Below are 24,325 nucleotides of genomic sequence, written 5' to 3' on the forward strand. Positions count from 1 at the left end.
CTTTATAGGAGCTTTGAGACAGGAAAAAATTAAGTCGAGATTTATAAAATGCCTTCTTCTTGGAAATGTATATGTATAGTATTTATTGAATCAGCTGGTTTCCAATTAAAAGCAGAATTGAATTTGCTATCTGCATTGCGTTAATCAGGCTGAGTAGTCGAAGGCATGCACGATTGCACGGGAGCTCGCCCGGCGACGCCGCGCCCCTCTGCGCATGTGCCAACATCCCACGGGATAGCATCGATTGTCTTCAACCCCGGTGCTCGATGCGTTCCCTAACCGACGGCCAGGAATAAATAGGTCAGGGTTGCTCGGTCACACAATAAATCTACGCGGTCATCTGATAATTAAATAAAACTTCACGTTCTCATTCGTTTATATTTAATAAACAAAATGCAATTCAGATTATTAACCCTAACAATTGTACAAATCATTGGGACAGAGGTCGTCCGTCGCCGTCGGAGGCCGCGTACCGCGCTGGCACCAGCGGCCGCTGGCTAGTGACCGCAGGCGCCGCAGCCGCGCTACGCGGCAGCCACCACTCGGCTCGCTCTCGTCACGCAACCGACACAGAGTGGTCGATGATACGATATTTACAACAATAAGTAAACAAGGAAACTGCGTTCTCGAACGAAAACATTGGCTTCATAATCACAGACGGTCCGCAACTTCCAATGGGCCGTTTTAGATTATATACAAGCGCTGCCTTGCAGAAGAAAAACATAAAAAACGATGCGAGGGTACATTGCTTTCCAAACGTGTATCCGCGCACTCGCTTTGTCATGCGATGTTTTTCTCCTAAAAGGGTAACAATGTTTTCTAGAACTAAACAAAGTATAAACTGTATCGTTATTAACATGACTTTTAAGGATTTTATTACATAATTCATCGAACAAAATCGTTATTGCGTCGTATCTTAAGAATAATAATGTTACTTGATGAGGTATAGCCGGTGGCAGTGAAATGGGTAAGATGGTACTTATGCGTTGACTCATTGTACTATGTCGTCAGTTATAGGCACGTCAATCGTACATTAGGTAATACCACAACATAAAATGGATGTAGTAGGAAGTAGACTGGTTGATTTTTGACTGATTTATATGAATAAATGTTCAAATTCGTTATGTTTACTTAATTCTTAGGATAGGTAGTTTGTTTAATAATTGTCAAAATGTTAGTAATGGGGAGCGCAAAAGCTAAGATTGGCAGTTTACGAACTGCTCGTTATTAAGATACGGTAACGGTATTGAAAAGATGTATAAACGTGTTATCATGTATGTTAATTTATTATTTGTATAACTCGCTCCGAAAGACCAGGTACGATTTTAATAAAATAAGACTTTGTTTAACTACAACTTTTAACGAATGTTTTATTAAGCTATAAGCCATGGATATTTTACCATTTATAACAATATCGACCCGTTCACAACGAGGCATATCACAACCTGTACCAATTGAATCAACATTGTTTGTAAAGTTCTATACTAGCTACGGACACAAATACATCCGAAAATAAATAAGGGTCGTAACCACGATTCACGGAATCGAACAAGAATAAGGAAACAAAGGGCCATTGCCTTACTGCCCAAATCCTAAACTGTACAATAGATTTCAAGAATCGAGAAAGTTTTAACAAAGTTTAAATTTTAAATGCGAACCAGGTCGTTCAACGGTATGAAGGAAGACGTTTTTGTGCTAACATTTTTATAATTGGCCGTCGTAACGGCTTGCAGCCATTCTCAATTGTGAGTAAGTACTCTAGCGTGGACCTCTTGGCTGCGCCATCGCCACGGTGTCTCGGACAGGATGGTGAACTTGGGACCACTTATGTAAGAAGGGCATCGCGCTGTCGCCGTGCTATAGTGTGCACGCGCACCAGTCAGTGAAACCTTCCCCTAGCGTGACAACGATTCATAGATTCTTCAGATAACAAGAGCAAGAGCTGCTGGTGGAAGGAAGAAAACTTTAAGGGGATTAAGATGGGCAGTATTCGGTTGAGCGCAGGGGGATGGCAGTTCGATCAGCGTTAACTTATTACTATAGGGAGGCGCGGGGGCGGAGGCGAACGGCGGCAACTCCATCGCCGTAGCGGCCGCGCCCGCGCCGACTCGCACATCACAACTTAACAAGTATTCGCGGTATCACAGAACGTTACGCACGCGCAGCCGCAGCCGCAAGCGGGCGGGTCGCTACGACACCATGATGTGGGGCGCGGACAGCAGCACGGCTAGCGTGGCGATGATTGTGAACAGGGTAAAGATAATAAGGCACAGTCTGTCCACGACCATGGCGGCGAACTTCCAGTCGCGCGAAATGTCCGCATCTTCGTCATCTTTGCGCATCTGGAACAAAGTAGTCAAGTAGGTATACACTCATATTATCAAAATTAAAATTACTTTATAACATTAATGTTAATGGCATTAACATTTACCTGATCTGTGATGACTCGAATTTCTTTGAGAATGAGCGAAAGCTCATAGTCGACACCGAAGCAGCTGTGCGCAGCAATGCCCGCCCCGTTCTCCTCTCCGCCCCCCCTGCAACAGTTATGGCTCTGTAGACAATGCGGATGCCTGCGCTCTACACTACAGGTGGGACCGAGGATTCGAGGGAACTACAGGAATTATGCTCAAATATTTAATGAGACCCATGACCCACAAAAGCTGATAAATTACTGATTGATGACTGATTCGACTAATAGCTATTAGGGCCGGGTGACTGCGGAACGTTCGAGGCGGGGGTAAAATATCGAAACCGTGCTATTTACGGCGGCGAGTAGTGTTCGTGTAGATCGTCGAGGGACCTGTAGTATCGGCAGCAGGGCGGCTGCTGCGCGTGCCCGTGTCGGAAGTCGTCGTCGATATCGAGCACGTTGGCGAGCAGCGACTTGGAGGAGCGCTCGCGTAGCTCCAGGTCGGGCGGCGGTGGCGCACGCGCCGGCGGCGGCGTCGCTGCCGAGCCCGGCCGCGACATGCGTAGGATCCACGGCAGCCAGTACAGGAATACGCATCGGATCTGCGTAAAACCAGACATAAGTTAAATTATTGAGCATTGTTTTCATAATTCGTTTATAAATACATTTCGAAAACGCTTACAAATGATAGATAAAATAGGACTTTTTAAATATATATTGTAATAAATAATAGTGCATTACAGTACATATGGTGCTACTTTACCGCACTAGTGCGAAAATTATCATATTACGTTACTGTGTCGAACATTTAAAGGGCCATATGTACTGTAAAACGTTGTACGATACATGTGCGAATAGGTAATTCGCAACTCGTGTCGATTTAAAACACTCCCTTCGGTCGTGTTTTAATTTATCGCCACTCGTTTCGAATTTCCTATTTTTCGCACTTGTATCGTAATGTACTATTATGATACAAGTGTGCTAAGTTGGTTATTACACACGAGGCGATATTGTGTGCGCGAGCTGTAAGCGAACGCGCAATAAGAAAGCCGATGTGGGTAATGACCAATGCACACGTGTTTCATACGATTTTCAATACACTTGCGAGGAAAAAACAAAACATATTTTTTTTTTGTCAAAACAGTAAAAGTACAATAAAAAAATGGTGGCTTACAGTTTTAACATCGAATAATTGCACCAAAGCGTGCTGGGCTTGTAGGCACTTATTCGCCAGTTCATTGAAGTAAGCTACCAACACGTTTTCCAAGAAAGACTCGGCGTTTTTGCTGATTTTCCATTGAATAAAAGTTTCATATGCCTCCAATGATTTTTCACCCGATTTTGATGGTAAAAGGCTATCGTTCTCGGCTATTGCCTCTATTAGTATTACTGGCAGCGTTAATTTGATTTGTTTTTCATTTTCAATGCTTGAAAATGACATTTTCGTCAATATATAAACTAAAAACATGCAAAACTATTCCAATTTTATGGTTGGTGGCAAATGTCTGGCGCGTTATTATTTTTTACGGACGATTCCAATGCGCGCGCAAGGCAAAGGCGCGAACGAAATCGACAAACAGCCAATTAAAAAAAATGTAAAAAAGCTAATATTTTCGTATTTCTATTCGACGGATAGAGATCAAATCGATACAATGTTATGCTTATTCATTAATGTAATTTACGAGATAATTTAATCCATAAGTTATGTTTGGTGTGATAAAACCTCTTTGAACTAACATTTGAAACCTAATAGTTGGTTAAAAAAAAAATGTATTACTCAACCAAATTAAGAAGGCTCCGTTTTCATGCATATTATTAGCAATCAGTTACTCGTACCTTCTTAACTCAGTCGGATAATATAATGAAAAAGTGTGCTATACTCGTGTGTTGTAATATACTGAAAAAGCACGCGTGTTTAATATCTAGGATTATGAGACAAAAATCGGTGAAATAAAAACGTCGTTTTGAGCAAGTGTGTTGAAAATAAATATTTACATTCTTACACAAATCTACCTAGCCCCACAGTAAAATTACAGGCAGATAGTAAAGCCAGAAAAAATAATTTTGAAATAGATATTTATACGTATTGACACTCACCATAATATAACGGTTGTCTAGTCATTACTGAAACGGCTCCGAATTATTTTAGAAGAAAAGGCCCACAAATACCGCTAAACTCATTAAATATTTTGTCAGCGCAGACCATGGCCACATTTTTTATTTATGATATCTATTTCATTTCATATAACTATTATATGAAAAAAAGACTAATAATAAAAAAAACAAACTCTATAATTTAAAAATATAAATACCTATTTTCTTTTATCAGTCGTTAGAAAGCATCAAAGTGTAATTTTTTTTTGTTGAGATTTAAAGTCGCGACGGGGTATTGATAAGTAACAAGCTTAATATCCATTCGGAACTTAGCGGTACCATGATGCGATACAAATACTCTACACCTACTTGTACATTGGCTTCGAACGAATTATAAAATATATATTTTTTAATCTTCATGTTGGGTTGTTTTTATATTATTAGCTTTTCTTGCGTAGGGGGTTTTAATTTTTTAATAGTTATTTAACTTAAAATGGCACTCCTAATGGGGATATGTATCTATTTTATATCAAAAATGTCTTACATCATTTTGGAAAAGAGCTTCAAATCTTCAAATTAAACAAAACTAGGAATACTCAAATCAGGTGTTCAGGTAGACACAAAGCAAGGAAACTCGCTTTTACGTAAAGAAACCACATCGAAATCGGTCCATTCGTTTGAGAGCTGCAATGCCACACACAGATAGACATACATTGGCGTAACTTATAAGTCTTATAGCACCCCTCTTTTTGCGTCAGTCAGGGGTTAAAAATACTAGGGTGAATTTAAAAGTTTTGAGCCTGAGGTTGATAATAAAATAAAAAAGGTAAAATAATACTGGCACGGAAGATTTACATATTTTTTTTATCATAATTTCTTTTAGAATTGATAAAATTGAGCACCGTTCTGTCATAAAGAACTTATCAAATTTAAAAATAAAATAAAGTACTTACAAAAAAACGCTTAACGCCAAAGCAATTTTTTAAGATATCTGCCAGACTTTAGGACAATTCACTCCATCATATGCCCCAGTAAAACGATGGGTAGCAGATTTTAAACGCGGCCAAAGAGAATAAAGAAGACAAAGAGTGCTCACTCCATACAACGGTTTTGCTACAAAAAATACTATTATTTTCATAGTCTACATCTAGCGTCAAGTAGCGAAACTCTCAGTACTGCTACTCGACAATAGATGTCGCGGCAAACAAAAAGTCAAATGCTCAACAATTTTCCGCTAATATTGTAACTAGAGTAACCGGCACTCAATTTTTAACTCCTACGCTTACTCTGGTTATAATATTAGCTGTAAATCGTTGAGCATTAGACTTTTTATTTGCCGCGCCATCTATGGTCGAGTAGCAGTACTGAGAGTTCCGCTACTTGACGCTAGATGTAGACCACGAAAATAATAGTATTTTTGTAACATAACCGTTGTATGGAGAGAGCACTCTTGGTCCTCTTAATTCTCTTTGACGCGGCAGAGAAGCAGTTGAAGATGAACCTAGGTGTGGTAGACCAATAACGGCTTCTACAGACGAAAATGTCAACAAAATACTAAATATGATTATGAATGACAGGCGGTTGAAAGTTGCAGAGATAGCGAAGACAATAGGCATTTCCAATGAGCGAGTACAAAACATAATCACCAAGGCTCTTGGATTATCTACGGTTTCTGCTAGGCGGGTACCTAGACTGCTTTCAGCTGAAAATAAACACGGCCGCCATACAGTGTCACGGGATTGTTTGGATATATTTCAATGGGACCGACAAGATTTTCTTGGTCGTTTCATAACTATGGATGAGACTTGGGTCCACCACAATACACCGGAGTCAAAAGTGCAATCCAAATAATGGAAAAGGTCAGGGTCTCCACCTCTTAAAAAAAGCTAAGGCATTTTATCAGCGAAGAAGGTAATGGCTTCAGTTTTTTGGGATTGCTAATGGATGACCCCCATGGTTGATCTTGAAAAGGGTAAAACCATAAATGCTGATTTCTACTGCATCCTCTTACAACGTTTGCACGAATAAATTAAAACAAAAAGACCTGGTATGATATCTAAAGAAGTGTTGTTCCACCAAGACAATGCTCCTGTCCATACTGCAGCGAAACCTATCGCACAAACAGGGTTGGGCAGTATTTCAATTACATGTATTTGAAATACGTATTTGAAATACAAATACGTATTTTGTATTTGGTATATCAAATACCATACTCACATGTATTTAGTATTTTAGTATTTTGTACTTCAAGCTTAGAAATACATTTCTACAAAATACATTTTATAAAATTGTATTATGGAATGTTATTAAATTTAGCTAGATCTAAGCTAGGCTAAGTGAATGGGTGTGTGTTTATAGGTATAAAATGCGATGGCATCCAGAATACTGCTCCCTTGAGGACTGGCAAAAGTTATTTATTTAGAATCTGTAAGAATCGAGCAAGAATAATGACGATTTCTTTATCGTCTTTGCATGACAAATGGTAGGCCATCATCATCTGGAAGCAATTATAATAAGTCATCTTTTTAATAATAAGAAAAAATAACTAAACCTCTGCTCCTCCGCTCCAGTCGAGATAATGTTTCCATTGATTGGATACGTTCATTCACCAACAACACTGAACTTGTCTTACAATTAGTTACATGCATGAAATTTTTGGAGAATGTCAATTGATTCTTCTTCCCGTGAGATTTATTTTATTAATAAACCTGCTATCTATTGTACTTTTTCCAACAACTTCCAAAGTTGCGAATATTAATGTGGCGCGCGCACGGTTACGCCAAAATGCATGGAAAGATTCATGTAAAATAAGTTGTTCGTTGTTTATGTCTTAAAAAATGTGTAATATTTATTAAGGCACTTAAAAAAAACTATTATGCCTTATTCCTGCCATACGTATGTTCCTAGCTAATACGTACTTATAGGAAATAAGTTTTATGGAAGGAAATTTGTTCTTCAACTCATAAAAACCTGTAAAAAAAATCGACAAATAAGTTAAAAAAAAATCGTAAAATGTATTTAGTATTTTGTATTTAAAATACATTATTTTGTACAGAGTATTTTTGTATTTTGTACTTCAAATACCTGTCACCAAAGTAATTTGTATTTTATATTTCAAATACAATTTTTAATGTATTTTGTAATTTGTATTTCAAATACGATGAAGGCAGTATTTTGCCCAACCCTGCGCACAAATACGTAGCTGTGGGTTTAAATTGATGCCGCATCCACCGTATTCGCCGGACTTGACCCCTTCTGATTATCATTTTTTCCCGAACCTAAAAAAAAAACACTTGGCAGGTCGGAAATTTTCGACGGCTATTGAGATTCAAAAAGCTGTGACTGAATGTTTCGATCACCTTGAAGATTTATTTTTTTACAAGAAATAATGAAGTTAGAAGCAAAGTGGCAAAAGTGTATAGATCATTTTGGAGAATATATAGAGAAATAAAATTGGTATACAAAAAAAAACCCAAGACTTTGAAGGCTCAAAACTTTTCAATTCTCCCTCGTACCATGAAGATGAAGAGTTCAAAGTCGTGAAATATTAAGAGTCCTTCCCATACAAACGGAATTTCGTTCTTATTTTAGCTACGTGTTGGATTGTAATGAAACTTTGCCATACACTAGACCTGTAATTAGTTTATATAGCTCCAGTTTATAAAACAAACGAAATAGAGCAAAAACAAATTTGGTGGGAAAAACTTATACTGCTGCATTTTTTTAATTATGGTACCTGCTGAAGGACTATGTAAATGTGCCTTATCCTATTGTAAGTACATAGTTTCAGAACAATCTAGCTAGTCGTTCTAAAATGAGAGGGTAATACGTTTGTAAGGCGAACCGAGCTTGCCACGCAACTTAAGGGTCCCCAAGTTGCGTGGCAAGTTGAATTTACCTTTATTAAAAAATTGAATCAGAATTACCCAATCGCTCATTTCGTGTGTGTCCGCGTGCCGATGATGGTAGTTGAGGATGAGGATGGTGGACACGACCGAGGAGGCCACCATGAACATGATGCAGTTGAAGTACGTGCCCAGCAGCGGCACTGCATCCGACGTCGCCGGCATTGTCTCCGCCACCATGTTCAGGAATACCGTCAGCGACAGCAGTATCGTCACACCTGAGACGACACAGTGATGTAGGTACTATGAAAAACGGTTATTTGTTTACGAGAGTTCTCAATAATGCCGGCACAGTTACACATGCCAGCTTCTTGGAGTACGAGTAATTGACTGTTATACTCGTAATCTAAAAGACAGCTTGAAATCGTATAAAGTGTTGAAAGTTTTTCAAGGATGAAAGATGATTATCCTCTTTTTCCACGTAGGTCGATTTTTTGCAGTTTTTGCGTCAATATTTGTGTTTTTCAGGTCATTTTGTAGCAGACAAACATACCTAACGAAAGTTTCTCGCCCGAGTCCGGCGGCAACGTGAACCCGAGCAGCGCCATGGAGGCGATGAGCACGCACGGCACGATTAGATTGAAGAAGTAATACAGCGTCTTGCGCCGAATCACTACCGCGAACGTGATGTCGATGTACGGCTCCGGACAGCAGTTGTAGTAGATTTCGTTGCGCTTGCCCGGCACACCTGAGTTATACACCAATTTAAGTCTCTAATTTTTCATTACAACTTGGTATCAATATACATCTTATTCATTAATGCTTTCAAATACTTGATTTTAAAGAAGGTATAGGGTTATCTCGCTTTTACTTTCAAGCTCAATTTGTTTAAAGTTGTGTATGTGAACAATGCAGTACTTATGGAAAAGTTAACACGATTTGGAGCAAACACGAAAAACGAGTACATATCCAGTACACTTATTTACACGATATATTACGGTTGACACTCACCTATAAGCTCCCATTCACCGTTCGTGACAAAACTGCTTATATCCCCACCCGCTTCGTCTTGAAGTTGAAGGTCCAACTGTTAACAGATGACACAACGATCAGTAAGTATTAGGGTCACATTTTGCGGATTCCAACTAGGTATGTTAATTATTTTAGGAAATATTTATATACTACCAACGCAAAAAATTAAAATTGTGTCTAATTGTTAAGTGATTTTAATTTACTCGTAGTTTAAATATGCATATATTCAAGGAAAGGTAGCCAGTAGGTAGTGTAGGTACCTAGTTACTATCGGCAACAAAAAGATTCGTTAATATTCCGACTGACAATATTCCCAGGATTATAAATATCTTATTGCGGTAGTTATTTCGAAACTTTAGAGTTGGTCAATTAACGATGCCTAGTCTTCCTAAGATAGCATATAGTCGAGAAATTGGGACCGGTTCCGTCATGGCGGAGTGGCCTAGGGGCTCATGGCATTAGCCGCCCTAGCTAAAGACGTCGGTTAGAATCCGGCCTACACCACTGGAGGACTTCACATAGTTTTCTATAATATATGACATCTATTTCAGTTCATAAGAAGAGCTTACTTGATATCCATCGTAGGTCCAACTGCCGAACTTCATCTCGCAGCGCTGGTCGTCGAAAGGGAACCACGTGATGTCGATCTTGCAGGTGCTCTTGAAGATCCCGGGCGGCACGTACAAGCACGAGCCGTTGTTTCGCACCACTACGTTCGTCGGGTATGTGCTGTCGAAGCCTTCGTCGGCGCTATATCACACATAATTTACCTGTTATTTAAGTTCTTTAGGCGCTATTCAAGCTTTCCTTTTCATCGGACGCTTTCAGCTCATGCTGCTGAGCGACAGGGAAATAATTTATAGATACATGTATCTTTTAGGGAGGGAAAGTGTCCAGCGAGAGGATAAGTATATTCAATAACCCTTTTTCCGTGTTTAATGGTGCCTACTCGTTTAATTCTAGTTTCCACCCTAAAATACATTTTTATGAAAATCAATCTTATAATATATCACACTTACTCGTAAGTTTAAGGTTCTTGTTTTTATTATCATTTTTTATTATGGTAATTACAACCACTTAATTACAAAAGTATCGTTAAGCTAGTGAGTTCCATCTGCAGTTTACAGGTTGTGAAAGAGAAAAGAGGTTAAAGAACTGCAATGTGTTAGTTTCATAAGAGTTTTTTTTGTGGTTTATACATATAACGTATGGGATTTCTGTCAAAGTTATCAGATTAACAACTTAGTGGGCGTAACTTGTCTGTTTCGTAACACAAGTAATATAAGCTGACGGTTTAGACAATAGGTATTTAGAACGTTTTACTTAAGTTCAGACAAGATATGACGGAAATGCCCTACTTGCTCGTACTAAAGTTATTTGTTATTGCGGTTTCGAAACTATTCATTTTTTTAGAATAAGTGACGTTTTTACTATTTCATTAGTATAAACAAGGATATTTCCAAAAACTTGTTTACCTATTGTACATGAGGACATCTGGTTTCCATAGCCTGTGGGGTGGCACTCGTAAGTCTTTGACCCCGCCGAAATCAGAAGTGTTCCATCTCAAGTTCATATCATTCCATTCCTGTATAGATAAACATACACAAATAAATAAATAAAAACGTCTTTAAATGAGTCACTTTACATTAGTTTCTTAACTCGTGCACAGAAAATATCGTTTAATTGAATGGCTACTTTATCAAAATAGTATTATTAATATATCGAATATTTAGTATACATAAACTACATGATAATTATATGCATAATATTAAATTAGTGCCTTTTTTTACACAATGATGTATATTTACTCGTACTTATAACGTTATTTTAGGTACATAGTCGGTTAAAAGAGGGATTATGCAAGATGGTTTGCAGGGTTCTGTACCCGCAGGCAAACAATAAGAGCCCTATTACCTACTAGTCTCCGCTGTCTGTCCGTCTGTCAGTCTGTTATCGGGCTGTATCTTAAGAACTGTGTCCTATACCTAAAATCCTGAGATGGTATGGAAGCCATGCACGAGCACGACTACTACTTGGCCCAGTTACGTAGGTAAATTTAGGTAGACGTTTACAGGGCCGCAACGCACGCGTCGGACGCATCGCTCGCAAGTCGCAACGGATCAGTGAACGCACTTGTGTGACTTTCTATACAAAGAATACTAAAATCCGTTGCGTGCGATGCGTCCGATGCGTACGATGTGGCTCTGTGGAGGTCTACCATAAAGAGTCAATTTTAAAACTACTTGTACAATTAAAGCATCAACAACGTGTGGTGTATGTTAAAGTTACTTGTACACTTATAGTCTTATGCACCTATTAAGTTAGTCTGTAAGTTGTGTTTGACCAATAAACACATCCAATCAATATTCTATTTTATTTATTAAAAAAATCCATCCGTACAAACGAACGCCAGTTTAATGTCAATAGCGTTAACGATTATTCGATCAGCAAACATGGATACAGTAGGTAGTTTAATCGTGTAAAGTGAGGGCTAGTTCCATAACTAAGTAAATGTTGCGGCTTTCATGTGAAACAGTAACACCACTCCATATAAGTAAACATACCAAGTTAATGGATACAATAACTAATTGCGTATAACAGATAAACACATTAGGTCACCTCAGGTGAAATAAAGATATAGCTACGTATACTCACCAGTTTGAGCCAGATGTTCGTTATTAATAGCTGGTTCTTTTCATCCTGCGAACAAAATTGAATTGCTGAATATACATGCCAAAAATATGAGCGTTATTACCGCTGACATTATGTTAAACGATATTAAATTGAAAGCAATTACGTATCACCCACAAACCCATACTTCACACCCATTTTAATTAAGGCTTTACACAATTCCAACGGATTACCAGGAGATAACAATGTCAGGTAATTCACCCTTGATAGTGAATCATGTCAGTTTTAAATATGTTAAAACTGGTTACTCACGTATTTTAAGTCGAAAACGCTCGAAATGTTTCACTCTGTACCGAGGAGTGTCGTCAAGGGCTTGCGTTTAATATGTCCGTGTCTCAGGGAAGTCATGTCAGTTTTTATTTGTTTACCATTTTCGTAAGTCGAACCGAAAAGTGGAGATCCGTGTTTACAATCGATTGAAATAAATTCTTGTTGCATAAAAAAATATTTGTTCTAGGCGGCTCTCAAATACGCGGTGTTTCTAGTTGAAGAAAAATTAGTTTTGGGATAAAAGTAAAAATTCTGAATTTAATTTTGAATTACTTGACGAAAAAATGATCTAACTTAAACCTTATGTACTTATCTACTTTTTTTAGTTATATTAATAAACGGATGGCCTACATTTCCAACAACAAATTCATCTTTGCGCTGTTTTTGTAATGGCGCCTTAATTAAGAAGCAGGGTAGGATTGACAAGATACAATGACAACGTCTTTAGTGGTCCACGGTCCACGTTGCCTACAGTTTCTCCCACAAATTCTAGTAATCAGGTTGATGGTAGCAGCAGTTAGGCGGTTAACACACTGTCGCCACATTTCGTTGCGAAGTGCGAAGCGACGAATTCGCGTGCGGCGATGACGGTACGGTGCTGCGGTTTGCTCCGTATCTTCGTCCAACGCTGCGGTGCACGACGAATCGCGTTTAGGAACAAAAATCCGTATGGTACTACGGAGCTCGGTGTGGCATACTATGCGGCACGCATTGCATCTCCGTCCGAAAATCCGGCGAAGCCAATGGGTTTTTGCATACAAATCAAGATTCTACAGTACAAAGTTTAAAAACGCCGGCTGCCGAGCAGTGTGATAACCGCCTTTTAACGTAGTAGGGTTGTGTGTACGTACCACGTCAATGATCTGCATGAGCGTGAGGCCGAAGGAGAGCTGCAGTGGGTCGCTCTCGTTGACCACGGGCCTCTCCAGCACGTTGTAGTGGTCGAGCAGGTGGTGGAGCAGCCGCTTCTCGTGATAGCCGCCGCGCACCCCTGTGCAAAGATCGTTTGGCTTAGAGCTATACTATGTATGTATAATAAACAAAGTATAGTTACTTTTGTGTTTTATCATAGTATTCGTACTCGTAGCCAGCTTTACGAATTATTTATTTGAAATTGTCGATTTTTATAAAAATATGTGTAATTTGGCATATCAGTCGGAAAACGTACACAGCTGGAAAGCCAAAGCAATTTAGACAGTATTTCATATGTACCAAAGTATTTAAAAATTGAATAAAGTCTATAACAAAAAAAATAAGTATTTAGGATCTTAACAAGGACAAATAAATATTTACTTCTGAGTAAGAGGGTACTAATTCATGAGCAGCTATTTGGAACGCGCAGAACCACTCAGAAATATAATATGTACTTAGGTATTAAACTATATACAGTAAAATGCACGTGACACCAATAATGAGACGACCTTTGATCATGTAAAATATGTGTTTAACTCCGGTTTTGTACACAAAAACAAGAGTTATAGATCCGCTTAAGTTTGCTTAAGCTTCATACTGTCCACGACCATTTGTTAATTATGTTGAAACCAATAAACGACACCATAGGGCGGTTAAATCGATATTGCGTTTATAAATCATTAAAACGTTAAACCAAAACGAATTAACAACATCTTTATGGCGTTTAACTCGTTTTTGCGATTGAGAATATACGCTTATTATAATTTGTAAAGGTAAATTTGGCGTTCTATTCGTTTTTACGTAACGAGTTAGTGCATAGGGCCATACATATTTTAACGTGTCGCTTGATTATACCCCTTAAAATAATAATAAGGCTGTAAGCATGAATTTTCAACAAAGAAATAGTCAATACTATAGATTATCACACTTATATCCGACCTGCATTCATAACTTTTTTTTCGGATTATAGCGCTTAGTTCGCTATTCCATAACACTGTCCAATTGCATGCGGTAGACATTTTACGGGTTTCAATGAAATATCAAAAATACTCCAAATTATTTTACCTTAGTACGAAATCAATCTTGATTTCATTACCGGCTTTTACATTAATTCATTCACACTAAAGAGACTGGGGTGTATCCTGGCACAACAGCTCCACCAGAGAATAGGTATTTCGATTATGTTAAAATGAAGAAAGTTTACTTTATTATAAATTTGAATATCATGACATGACAATCGTGTCATTCAATTTGCGATGTAACAGTCAAAACGGAATGTGGAATTATGCGCCTGACTGTTCAGGGTGCTAACCAACGTGCCAATTGTTAACGCTCATAGCGTAGCATAGTCATCCCTCTCTATCACTCTTCCATATTGGTGCGACAGTGACAGTTGTGCTTCGTTCGCTACGGAGCGTAAACGATTGGCACGTTGGCTACGCACCCAGAAGTATTATAAGTATCGGAAATTGGCTTTGAACTTGATAGACAGCTATATAAAATGTGTCACTTCACAGTTATAGTACTGATAAAAACGGTCAAAAAGTTATGCAATTATTATGCTGGGGAAGGTAATTCAGGAGATGCGCTTACAAAATAATCAAGGCTACGCATATAAGCACGACAGACATACTAATATGCTCATGAGGTTAGTAGGGCAAGATAAGAGGGTTAAACTCTCAAGCTATCTTTAGTACATTTAAAATATGATTAAAAAAGTCTAAGCCTTTGAGGGATATATTTTTAAACTTTTTCGGTATCCTGTACATTAAAAAAACACGATCTAAAAAAGTATAGGTACGCCATAATTTCTTACTATCGATACGAAACTTGTAATGTTGGACTCGAAAATATTGAGGTAACTACATACTCCCCATTTTGAGAAGTATTATTGGGTAAAAACACCGAGAAAATGTTTAAAATCGTACGATATACCAAGGTATAGTAAATAAAAATACCCAAATTTTCCTAATATTTCGAAATATAGGATTTTAATGCTGGTTTTATCAATAGATAAAGTGATTGAAGAGGAAGTTCTAGATGTAAATTGGGTGAAAAATTATGATGGTTAAGTATCTATAGTTCGTGTCATCCACGATGACGCGCAGATTTGTCAAATGTAACTTTTAATACCATGACATTACAAGTCAAGGCACGCGTCTTCGTGAATGACACGATTTATATTGATTATGATGATATGATTAAGTGTGTATTGCACTATAACAAAGCCGGGCCAGGTCGCCAGTTACTGATATAGTCAAATCAGTAGTAAGTAGTAATAATAGTCCCTTTGACAATAAAGTTAATAAGGGGATAAAAATACGAATATGTATGTATTTATGTAGGTAGGTAGATACTTAAATATGTGGGTAGGTAGATACTTAAACCTACATATAGTAAACACTCCTATAATGGAACAGGCACCAGTAATGGGATGGTATAGACAAGTCCTGTAAAACAAGTATTTACCATCAGTTTTTAATCGCTGGCAACATTTTACCTTAAACAAGAGCCAAAAAATTTTTCATTGATATTTGTTAGTTTGAAACTTAATGGAGCCATACATCCCCATGACTGGAGCAAAAAACCACAGTTTTAATTGAAACCAATTGCAGTAGCTTTAATTAAATACATAAAAAACATAAAGAACGAATTGGACATTCAACTTTTAAAGCGTAAAGCGGTAGAAGTTTTACTGGTGTCGGTGAAATATCGAAAATACTCCAAATTTTCTCTTAAATGTCCCATGATTAGTGTCGTTAACAATATACTTATCGATTGATGTGTTGAGTTAGAGAGTACAGTTCGTTCGGTTTAAGATTAATGTAAAAATTAAAGCTGAATAGAAGAACAAATGAACGTACATAAATGTAGTTAGGCAGCCTCACAGTTTTCAATTAACAAGCATTAAGGTGCAGTAGGTTCAAACAGCAGAGCTTTTGAAAAATTGTAGCGGTTTTTTAGATCAGAATACGGTTACCATTTTAATTTACCAGTACCTAGCGACATTACATATATGTATTTATAGAACTCTACACTGAGTATTATTTGACTTGTGCTTTTTGGCCAGTTTTTTTTAATAAATATAGTTTATTAAAGGTGCCGTAGGTTTGTACACAGAGGTTTTGAAAAATTGTACCGCTTTTTAGATCAAAATACGTTTGGCAAAAATGTAATTAGCAATTCGAAACCTGATTTCTTGACTTTCCCTCGATAGAAAAAAAACGAATATTGGTAAAATTTGTAACAATTTTGGCACAAAAGCTAAAAATATGAAAATTTCTTCAATATGCGCAATTTTATTTCCACGAGCTTTTTTGTAACACCTATACATAAACCGGCCAAGTGCGAGTTCGTTTAACTCGTGCAAAGAGGGTTTCGTACAAACTTTCAATTATCTCATGTAACTATAAATAACAACTTTAACTTTAAAAAAGCGGCCAAGTGCGAGTTGGACTCGCCCATGAAGGGTTCTGTACCATTTATGACGTATTAAAAAAACCGGCCAAGAGCATGTCGGGCCACGCTCAGTGTAGGGTTCCGTAGTTACTTTTTCGTCACAATAAGCTAAACTGGAGCTTAAAGTATAGTAAATTGTTAACCAAGGGATGAAACGGTACCTTTCACTCGAGTTAATCAAATAGGCAAATTTGCATAATCAGTACCTAATTAAAAAAGTCTTTTTACAATGAAGGGAAAACTTTTTGCGATAACTCAAAAACAGCTATACTGATCATGTCCGCTATAGTTTTCATTTAATGTCTTTCTTAAGCTCTACTTCCATGATTTTTTCATATTTTTTGGACCTATGGTTCAAAAGTTAGAGGGGGGGGGGACACATTTATTTTTTCTTTCGGAGCGATTATCTCCGAATATATTCACTTTATCAAAAAATGTTTTTTGAAAACCCCTATTAGTTTTGAAAGACCTTTCCAAAGATACCCCACACTTTAGGGTTGAAGCGAAAAAAAAATTTCAACCCCACTTTACGTGTAGAGGAGGTAGCCTAAAAAAAATTAAATTTTTAGATTTTAATGTACGACTTTGTCGGCTTTATTGATTTATATATCCATGCCAAATTTCAGCTTTCTAGCACTAACGACCATGGAGCAAAGCCTCGGACAGACAGACAGACAGACGGACATGGCGAAACTATAAGGGTTCCTAGTTGACTACGGAACCCTAAAAACTACTTACTAGATCTCGTTCAAACCAATTTTCGGTGGAAGTTTGCATGGTAATGTATATTATATATATTTTTAGATTTTTCTTTCTGTTATTTTAGAAGTTACAGGGGGAGGGGGGACACATTTTACCACTTTAGACGTGTCTCTCGCGCAAACTATTCAGTTTAGAAAAAAATGATATTATAAACCTAAATATCATTTTTGGAGACCTATCCATAGATACACCACACGTATGGGTTTGATGAAAAAGATTTTTGAGTTTCAGTTGTAAGTATGGGGAGCCACCAAAATTTATTGTTTTATTTTCTATTTTTGTGTAAAAATCTTAATGAGCTACTTAATGGCGCAGCGACCCAAAATGAGTCTTGGCCTCCGACACGAGTACACGCCAGTTGTCTCGATCCTGTGCCATCTCCCGCCAGTTATCGGCCTGGAGATCGCGCAAGTCGGCTTCAACAGCATCTAATCATAAAAATCTTAATGCGGTTCATAGAATACATCTACTTACCAAGTTTCAACAGTATAGCTCTTATAGTTTCGGAAAAAAGTGGCTGTCTGTGACATAAACGGACAGACAGACGGACATGACGAATAAGGGTTCCGTTTTTTGCCATTTGGCTACGGAACCCTAAAAAGGTGTTTTTAATAAAAAAATAAAATAAAACATTTATTGTGATAACGTAATCTTATACGATTTTCAAGTATAATTAACACCTGCGAAGGGCCTTAAATGGTAAATTGAATTTGGATTTTTTTTGAATACTTAAAAAAGTTATCAAGATAGCTGTGTGATATTTTTCCTGTAATATTTATTTATTAAAAAAACATAATTATTCCTTGGTGAACTTCGAAGATAAGGCAGGGATTTTTAAAAAAATTCACATTTTCCGTCATAGGTATCAATTATTTTCACTATGAAAAAAGTTTTTGTGGAATGTCTAATTTAAGCTCTATCACATATACACCATTTGACCTAGTAACCATTAGAGTTTGAAATATTGCCCCCTCTTCATATTGGGCATTTACCATACTTAGTATAAAAACATAACACAATGTGTTCGGGTTAGCGTTGTTCAATGTTCATAACTCATAAATATTCCAAACTATTCCAAATTTCAAATCGATAGTTTAAATAGTTCTCAAGATATTTAGCAATATGGCAGACGGACGGACGGACGGACACAATCGCACCTAAGGGTTTCTTTTGTACCTATCGGTACGGAACGGAACCCAAAAATTAAAAATTAAAAACATGATATCCCCGATCCCGGGCTCGCACAGCCATCTCAATAAGAGAGAGAAGAACCTGTAACCACGGGGCCTTAATATTATAACGTCGCGCTTTGACTGATCGGTAACATCCGGTCATCGGTCAAAGGAGATTAGGATGATGAATGATCTTTCGCTTTTCTATCATGACATTTCTGGACTAAGCTCAACCAAAATATAAAAGGCTTTTGTTCTAAAATGCGGCTGTGGCTACTAAAGCACTTTCCGCGTCCTGTTACCCCACTATAGGCCTCTTGGGGGCGGTTAAATGCTCGTTACGTACATTATCCGAAAGACTCTTGAGGTTGTTTTCATCAAGTGGATCTCAAGCCAGTCTTTTGTGGAATTACGGCTCGTAGTCGGGGCGGGACGAAAATCTTTGATGTTCCGTGCGTGACTAAGCGTTTGTTTGAAAAACTGACAAGACGTGTTGATGCACATAATCTGACGAGGGATGTTGGTCCGTACATAGGTACCTACTAGTAAATGAATTTTTTGATAAGCTGTGGAAAATTCAAATGGAATAAAAACATATTAATAGCAAGCTCGATTATGCTTCTAAGTGGTTGTCTATCCCATTTACAACTATTCGAAAACATATAAAATAAAAAGTCTTGTTCCAGTCTTGTCTTGTTTCCAGTCTTAAGAATCTTGTAATGTTGAGAAAGGCGAATGGAAAGAATGATGACTGAATTAGAAAACAAAGGTAAAGTCAGACCAAGATAAGTTGGCAGCGATTTAGGCAGCCCAAACAGTACATGTGTTATTTTAAACGTCAAAATTCTATGAAGTTATGACGTTTATTTAACACTTGCACAGGCTGGGCTATCAAAATCGTTGCTAAATTAGCTTGGTCTGACTCTAAAAATAGAATAGAGTTTAAATTTAAAATAACGCTAACAGTTATAATCTTTATACACAGCTGTTGTTGAACTATACCTTGGAAAGAGATTACACATCATCTCTTTCCAAGGTATAGTTGACGTCAAAGTTATGTTTACAATTTTTACATACTCCTTTGTAATAAGGTGAAAAGTGTAAACATATCTTTGACGTCGACGTACCTATACTTCGTTTTTTTTAGCATTAGAAAAGAAAGAAGGCAAGCAACCTTGACGTGTCTTTTTTTATGAAATCGCTATACATTCATAAATGATCATTTACATTCTTTTACTTTCCTAAATAATACTTGCTCATTTTTTTAAAGTGATTTTCTATGGAAAGACACATCAATAGTTATTTGTGCAACAAAAGAGGAAAGTTGGTTTTTCTTGCGAGTGCTGATTTTGAATCCCGAGTAAGCGAAAGATTCTATAATTGAATCACGAGCAAAGCGAGTGATTCTAAGTTAGAATCATGAGCGTAGCGAGGGAGTCAAAAACACGAGATGTAAAACAACTTTGCTCTCGTGTGACATATACAACTTTTCACCTCGGTAGTGAGAACATATTAAAGGTTAAAAAAATTCAACATCAAGTAAAGTTCGCCACATTTATTTTTGTAATGCTAAAATAACGAGGTATACCTATAACTATTTATGTGGTAGAGAAGGTGGAGGGAGGTGGAGGTGGAGATCTGAACTAATAGTATAACAATATAGGATAGGCAAATCCTAAATATAAATTAAAGATAAAAAACACTGAGTACTAATAAATTATGTTAAAATATTCGAAGAGTATTTATAAAATTGGCATATTTTCTTTTTTATTCAAGGAAATGTACCTATATGTAACTAGCTGAGCTGGGCCGACCCAATACGAAGGTCCGTCAAATGCTGCACCACACTTGAATTGCCTAAGGGCTTTTAGATGCCGAGAACTAACTAGAATAGATTACGTACGGGAGAAACTGATGCTCTGATGGGTCACAACCCTCAACATTAGGACAAGGAGGGGGAGGAGGAGGTGGCAATGTGTTTATTCAGCGAATTGGGATCCGAGAGCGCAATTAACGGAGGACTGGGAACTGATAAATTTTCAGAATGTTAACTAGATACGATAAATAAGAGAATGAAGTATATGAAGTTTTAGTTTCTTAAATTTGTGCTCAATGTTCGGATAAAATATTCACTGCTGACCTGTGCTACGAGCGCTACGCCGTAGCTCGTAGCAATGCTTTCCATGTAGGTTACATAGCATGGTTCAAACTGTGACAATAATGTATCATGGCTACTTGGCTAGAGCATATTGATGTAACAGACCAGGAGGCCAATTCAAACTTATATTTTGATACAAAATGATGTCATTTTGTTATCATTCGCCCGTGTATCTCGCTCGTGCTAAATGCACAGACAAGTACGAGCGAAATGACGCACAATTATATATGAAAGTATACGTTCGAATTGGCCTCCATAAGACCTTAGGTTTTATCTTTATGAATCTCAAAGTAATACATTTTCTGTTCTGTAGGTATCGTTTTCAATGAGTCTGCAAACGAGCTTCGACCGTGACTTTAAGATGAACGCGTAGGTACGGAGGTGGGCTCGTGACTCACCCCGCGGCCACAGCAGGCCCAGCAGCAGCAGCAGGCCCGCGGGCGCCGCCAGCAGAGCGCGGCGCGCGCGCCCGCCCATGTCAGCGCCGCGCCGCCGCCGCGCCGCGCGCCGCCTTCCCGCCGCGCCGCGCCATCGCCCGCCCGCGCGCCCGCGCCCGCGCCCGCTTCCGCGCGACACCCACCCTCGCGCTACGACAACTACACTCCCGACCCTCTGTTAAACACGATCAGTTTAAAATTTAATTCTTTTGCCGTTAACATAAATTAGAATGATCACGACCGCTCGCCGACGGCCTCGCTCGCCGCCCAGATCTCGAGCATCGCCGACTGCGTTACGGTGAGGTTTGTGGTTACGGTGTGTTTTAAAGCATTGTTGTTTAGCGGAGTGCGGCCGACCGTGGGGCAGCGGAGCCGCCGGTGTGCGGACTGGCGGAGCGGCGGTGGGCGCGCAGCCGCGACCCCCGCGCCGACCCCGCGCCGCTGCCGCCCATTCAAGTCGCGCCGCCGCCAGCGAGCCGCACGCAGCCTCCGACCTTGCCATCTCCCGCCAACGACGGGGTTGCCCAATATACTTTTCGCTGAAACCGATATCAACAATATCCCGGTGTATTTACGAGAGTAGATCTAGGCCATGACGCATTGGCTGAACGAATATCTGAAATTTTCAACTATGCAGTTAATAGGGACCATTCCAATGTTTTCTCATTACACATTCTCACATAACATAAGTTAGCCGCATTTTTTACAGCGTTAAGCTTTCGCCGTTGTGTTAATAAGTACTACATATCTTCATGGTAGTCAATGTTAAGCTATTAGTCCCGGGTTTATTAGAAACGAAGTTAGAAAAACTCTGAATTGAAGGGAAAAGCGCCCGGAGTGCGTCATCCCCTCCGACTAAGCTTACGCTTCACCCGCACATTGTCGCAGACCTTCCGACACTCACCATCTAAATTATGTTAATTTGCTAATATTGCTTTTCAGAGAGCATTTGCTTTTCACAGTGCCAAAATATCATTATCATTACCTGCATGAGTACTAAACGTACTGAGTACGTTTAACAATAGTATAAAAGCATAAATGACGCATTACGACTGGTAGTATCACTGACCTGCATCAAGTTTTCATAAAAGTAGAAAGCCCATGTGATGGATACGGTGTGCGAGTATGCGTATCTATTTTTAATGAGGCGGTTACAATTTTGATGTGGTATGGGACTATTGGGACTACTATTGCGATTCATGCCTATTAAACGTAAAGTATTATGTTACAGTAGGTATTAATGCTTCTTTTATATTTTTAAGGTGAGGTGGACTCAAGGCGAGCCCAAGGCGTAAAGTTACACTCGTATATCCAGTTTTCATCTCGATTTCTAGATTTGTAATTCATCAATTGATCCAGAAACTCAATAGAATATTGGAACGAAGATTTTACTATAAGCATCGATCCATCTTACCTGAAAACTCAAACAACTTTGATTTAATTAATTCATGTACTAATCGCATTAATCGATTTTCAAAAGGCGGTTACAAAATTTTATTGCTGCTAAACTAGAAGAAGCCTTTGAAATTTGTACGTTGGAGTCGCCTATAATATGCATGAAATACGTTTGGTTCGTTAGTACTGTGCGCTATTAGGAGTATTCCTAATATCCAGCAGTTCTGTTGACGTTGAGCCCAGCGCGAGCGGGGCTGCGGCGTTGCAGGCATTGCTGGCACGGGCGCGGGGCCGGGGGACGGGGGATGCTGCGCGGGTGCGATCAATGAGGGCCCAGCCTCCGGCCCCGCGCCGCACCGCACTGCCTTAACCCCTGCCATTGGAGTTCTCCGCACTCGCAACATTTGCCGAGAAACTTGGAGTGCCACAGATTGCTACTTTATATGTGTATGTACTTTTCGACTGGGTAAAATATGCGGCAATCTGTACGCCTGTACGGCGTTCATTATGTATAAAACCGTGCCGTAAAAACAGAAGGAAATTTTTCACGTTGTACTTTCTGTTAAAATTCACACACAAAAAGTTCGTTTGTCCGTTTAGAAGATTTATCCAAGCCTAGTTAAAATGTTTTTCCAGGTATTTGGGATGAAGCGCTTCAGCAGGTATATATGTAAGTATAGACCAGCTGAAAATTCAGTGGGCGAGTTAGGACACACCTACGCTGCTGGCTTCTCGCCGTAGATCTTCGACTCTATTCACCTAGTAATTAACTTCGATGTTATCAGCTGATAAGCGTATATCATCGCCTAATGAGGGGAGGTTAACGTTATCATCTAGTTACGATAGCGCCAGTGGTAGTTCCAGGTGATTTACGCCTAATATACTAGTACACTTACCTTTCAATTTATCTTAACCGCTGTTTTGTTGCTTGTCGTACATCAAGTTCATGTGACAACATAATTAATCATAGTTTTTTTGTACCTTTTACCATCTCCTTCATAAATAAATAAATATTTGTCAATTCTAGTTTAGTTTTCCGTTATTAAAATATGTTTTCACTACAGTAAAAATATGGCTACTGCTGGACAATACCAGAGTAAAACAATGAGCATACAAGTGTTGGACCAGAAGTGAGATAAATACCTGCTAAGGATAATCGAGTATTTGACAGGCTTACCCGAACCGAAGTAACGAAGGTCTCCGGAGAAGGTGTCAAGTGGGTCGTAAACCTCAGCCGTCAAAAGCAACCTCACCTTCGCTATATTACGTATTTTTGCTGCTCTGTCATGAATCTCGGACGTGGGTGTACTCATGTTCCTAGAGAGAAATCGTTGCTAGGGCTGACGCTTGTACTCTGAAAAATGTATATTCACAATTACAGTAAAAAAAAAGTTTAGTTCAAAAACTTTGAAAATATAGTACTCGTAATAAAAGTGTGCTAAATTAATACGACTCGTACCAACAAGATTTATGGACATTATTTATGAAATATCATTTGATATAATTTTACAAGTCAGAAACATCGAGAGAAAATAGGACTAAGCCCAAGGCTTACTTTCCTCTCTGTGTTGGAAAGTCAGATGGCATTTGCTTTCGTTAAAACAAGTGCATAGTTACGCTAATTCCTGGAACAAGTGACCGAGCGGACCCAAGGTAGCGGACGACGGTAGAAGAAGTGAAGCTGT

General features: G+C 38.6%; 1 protein-coding gene across 2 annotated transcripts; it reads right to left on the reverse strand.

Moving 5' to 3' along the window:
- Nucleotides 1-364: 364 nt before the first annotated feature.
- On the reverse strand, nucleotides 365-22,269 carry LOC133519032 (neuronal acetylcholine receptor subunit alpha-7). 2 transcript variants are annotated; one of them, XM_061852895.1, is made up of 11 exons: nucleotides 21,207-22,269; nucleotides 13,197-13,336; nucleotides 12,040-12,084; nucleotides 10,860-10,969; nucleotides 9,954-10,134; nucleotides 9,364-9,439; nucleotides 8,906-9,100; nucleotides 8,434-8,630; nucleotides 2,768-3,015; nucleotides 2,432-2,537; nucleotides 365-2,342 (listed from the first exon to the last, which is right to left on the reverse strand). In XM_061852895.1, the coding sequence occupies exons 1-11, from the start codon at nucleotides 21,283-21,285 to the stop codon at nucleotides 2,190-2,192; spliced, it is 1,530 nt and encodes a 509-aa protein (XP_061708879.1). In that variant the 5' UTR covers nucleotides 21,286-22,269; the 3' UTR covers nucleotides 365-2,189. The 2 variants fall into 2 exon arrangements, with proteins under 2 accessions (XP_061708879.1, XP_061708880.1); XM_061852896.1 differs by having other exon boundaries at nucleotides 2,804-3,015; nucleotides 21,207-22,268.
- Nucleotides 22,270-24,325: the final 2,056 nt, after the last annotated feature.

Source organism: Cydia pomonella, chromosome 6, assembly GCF_033807575.1.
Source record: "Cydia pomonella isolate Wapato2018A chromosome 6, ilCydPomo1, whole genome shotgun sequence".
Taxonomy (NCBI): Eukaryota; Metazoa; Arthropoda; class Insecta; order Lepidoptera; family Tortricidae; genus Cydia; species Cydia pomonella.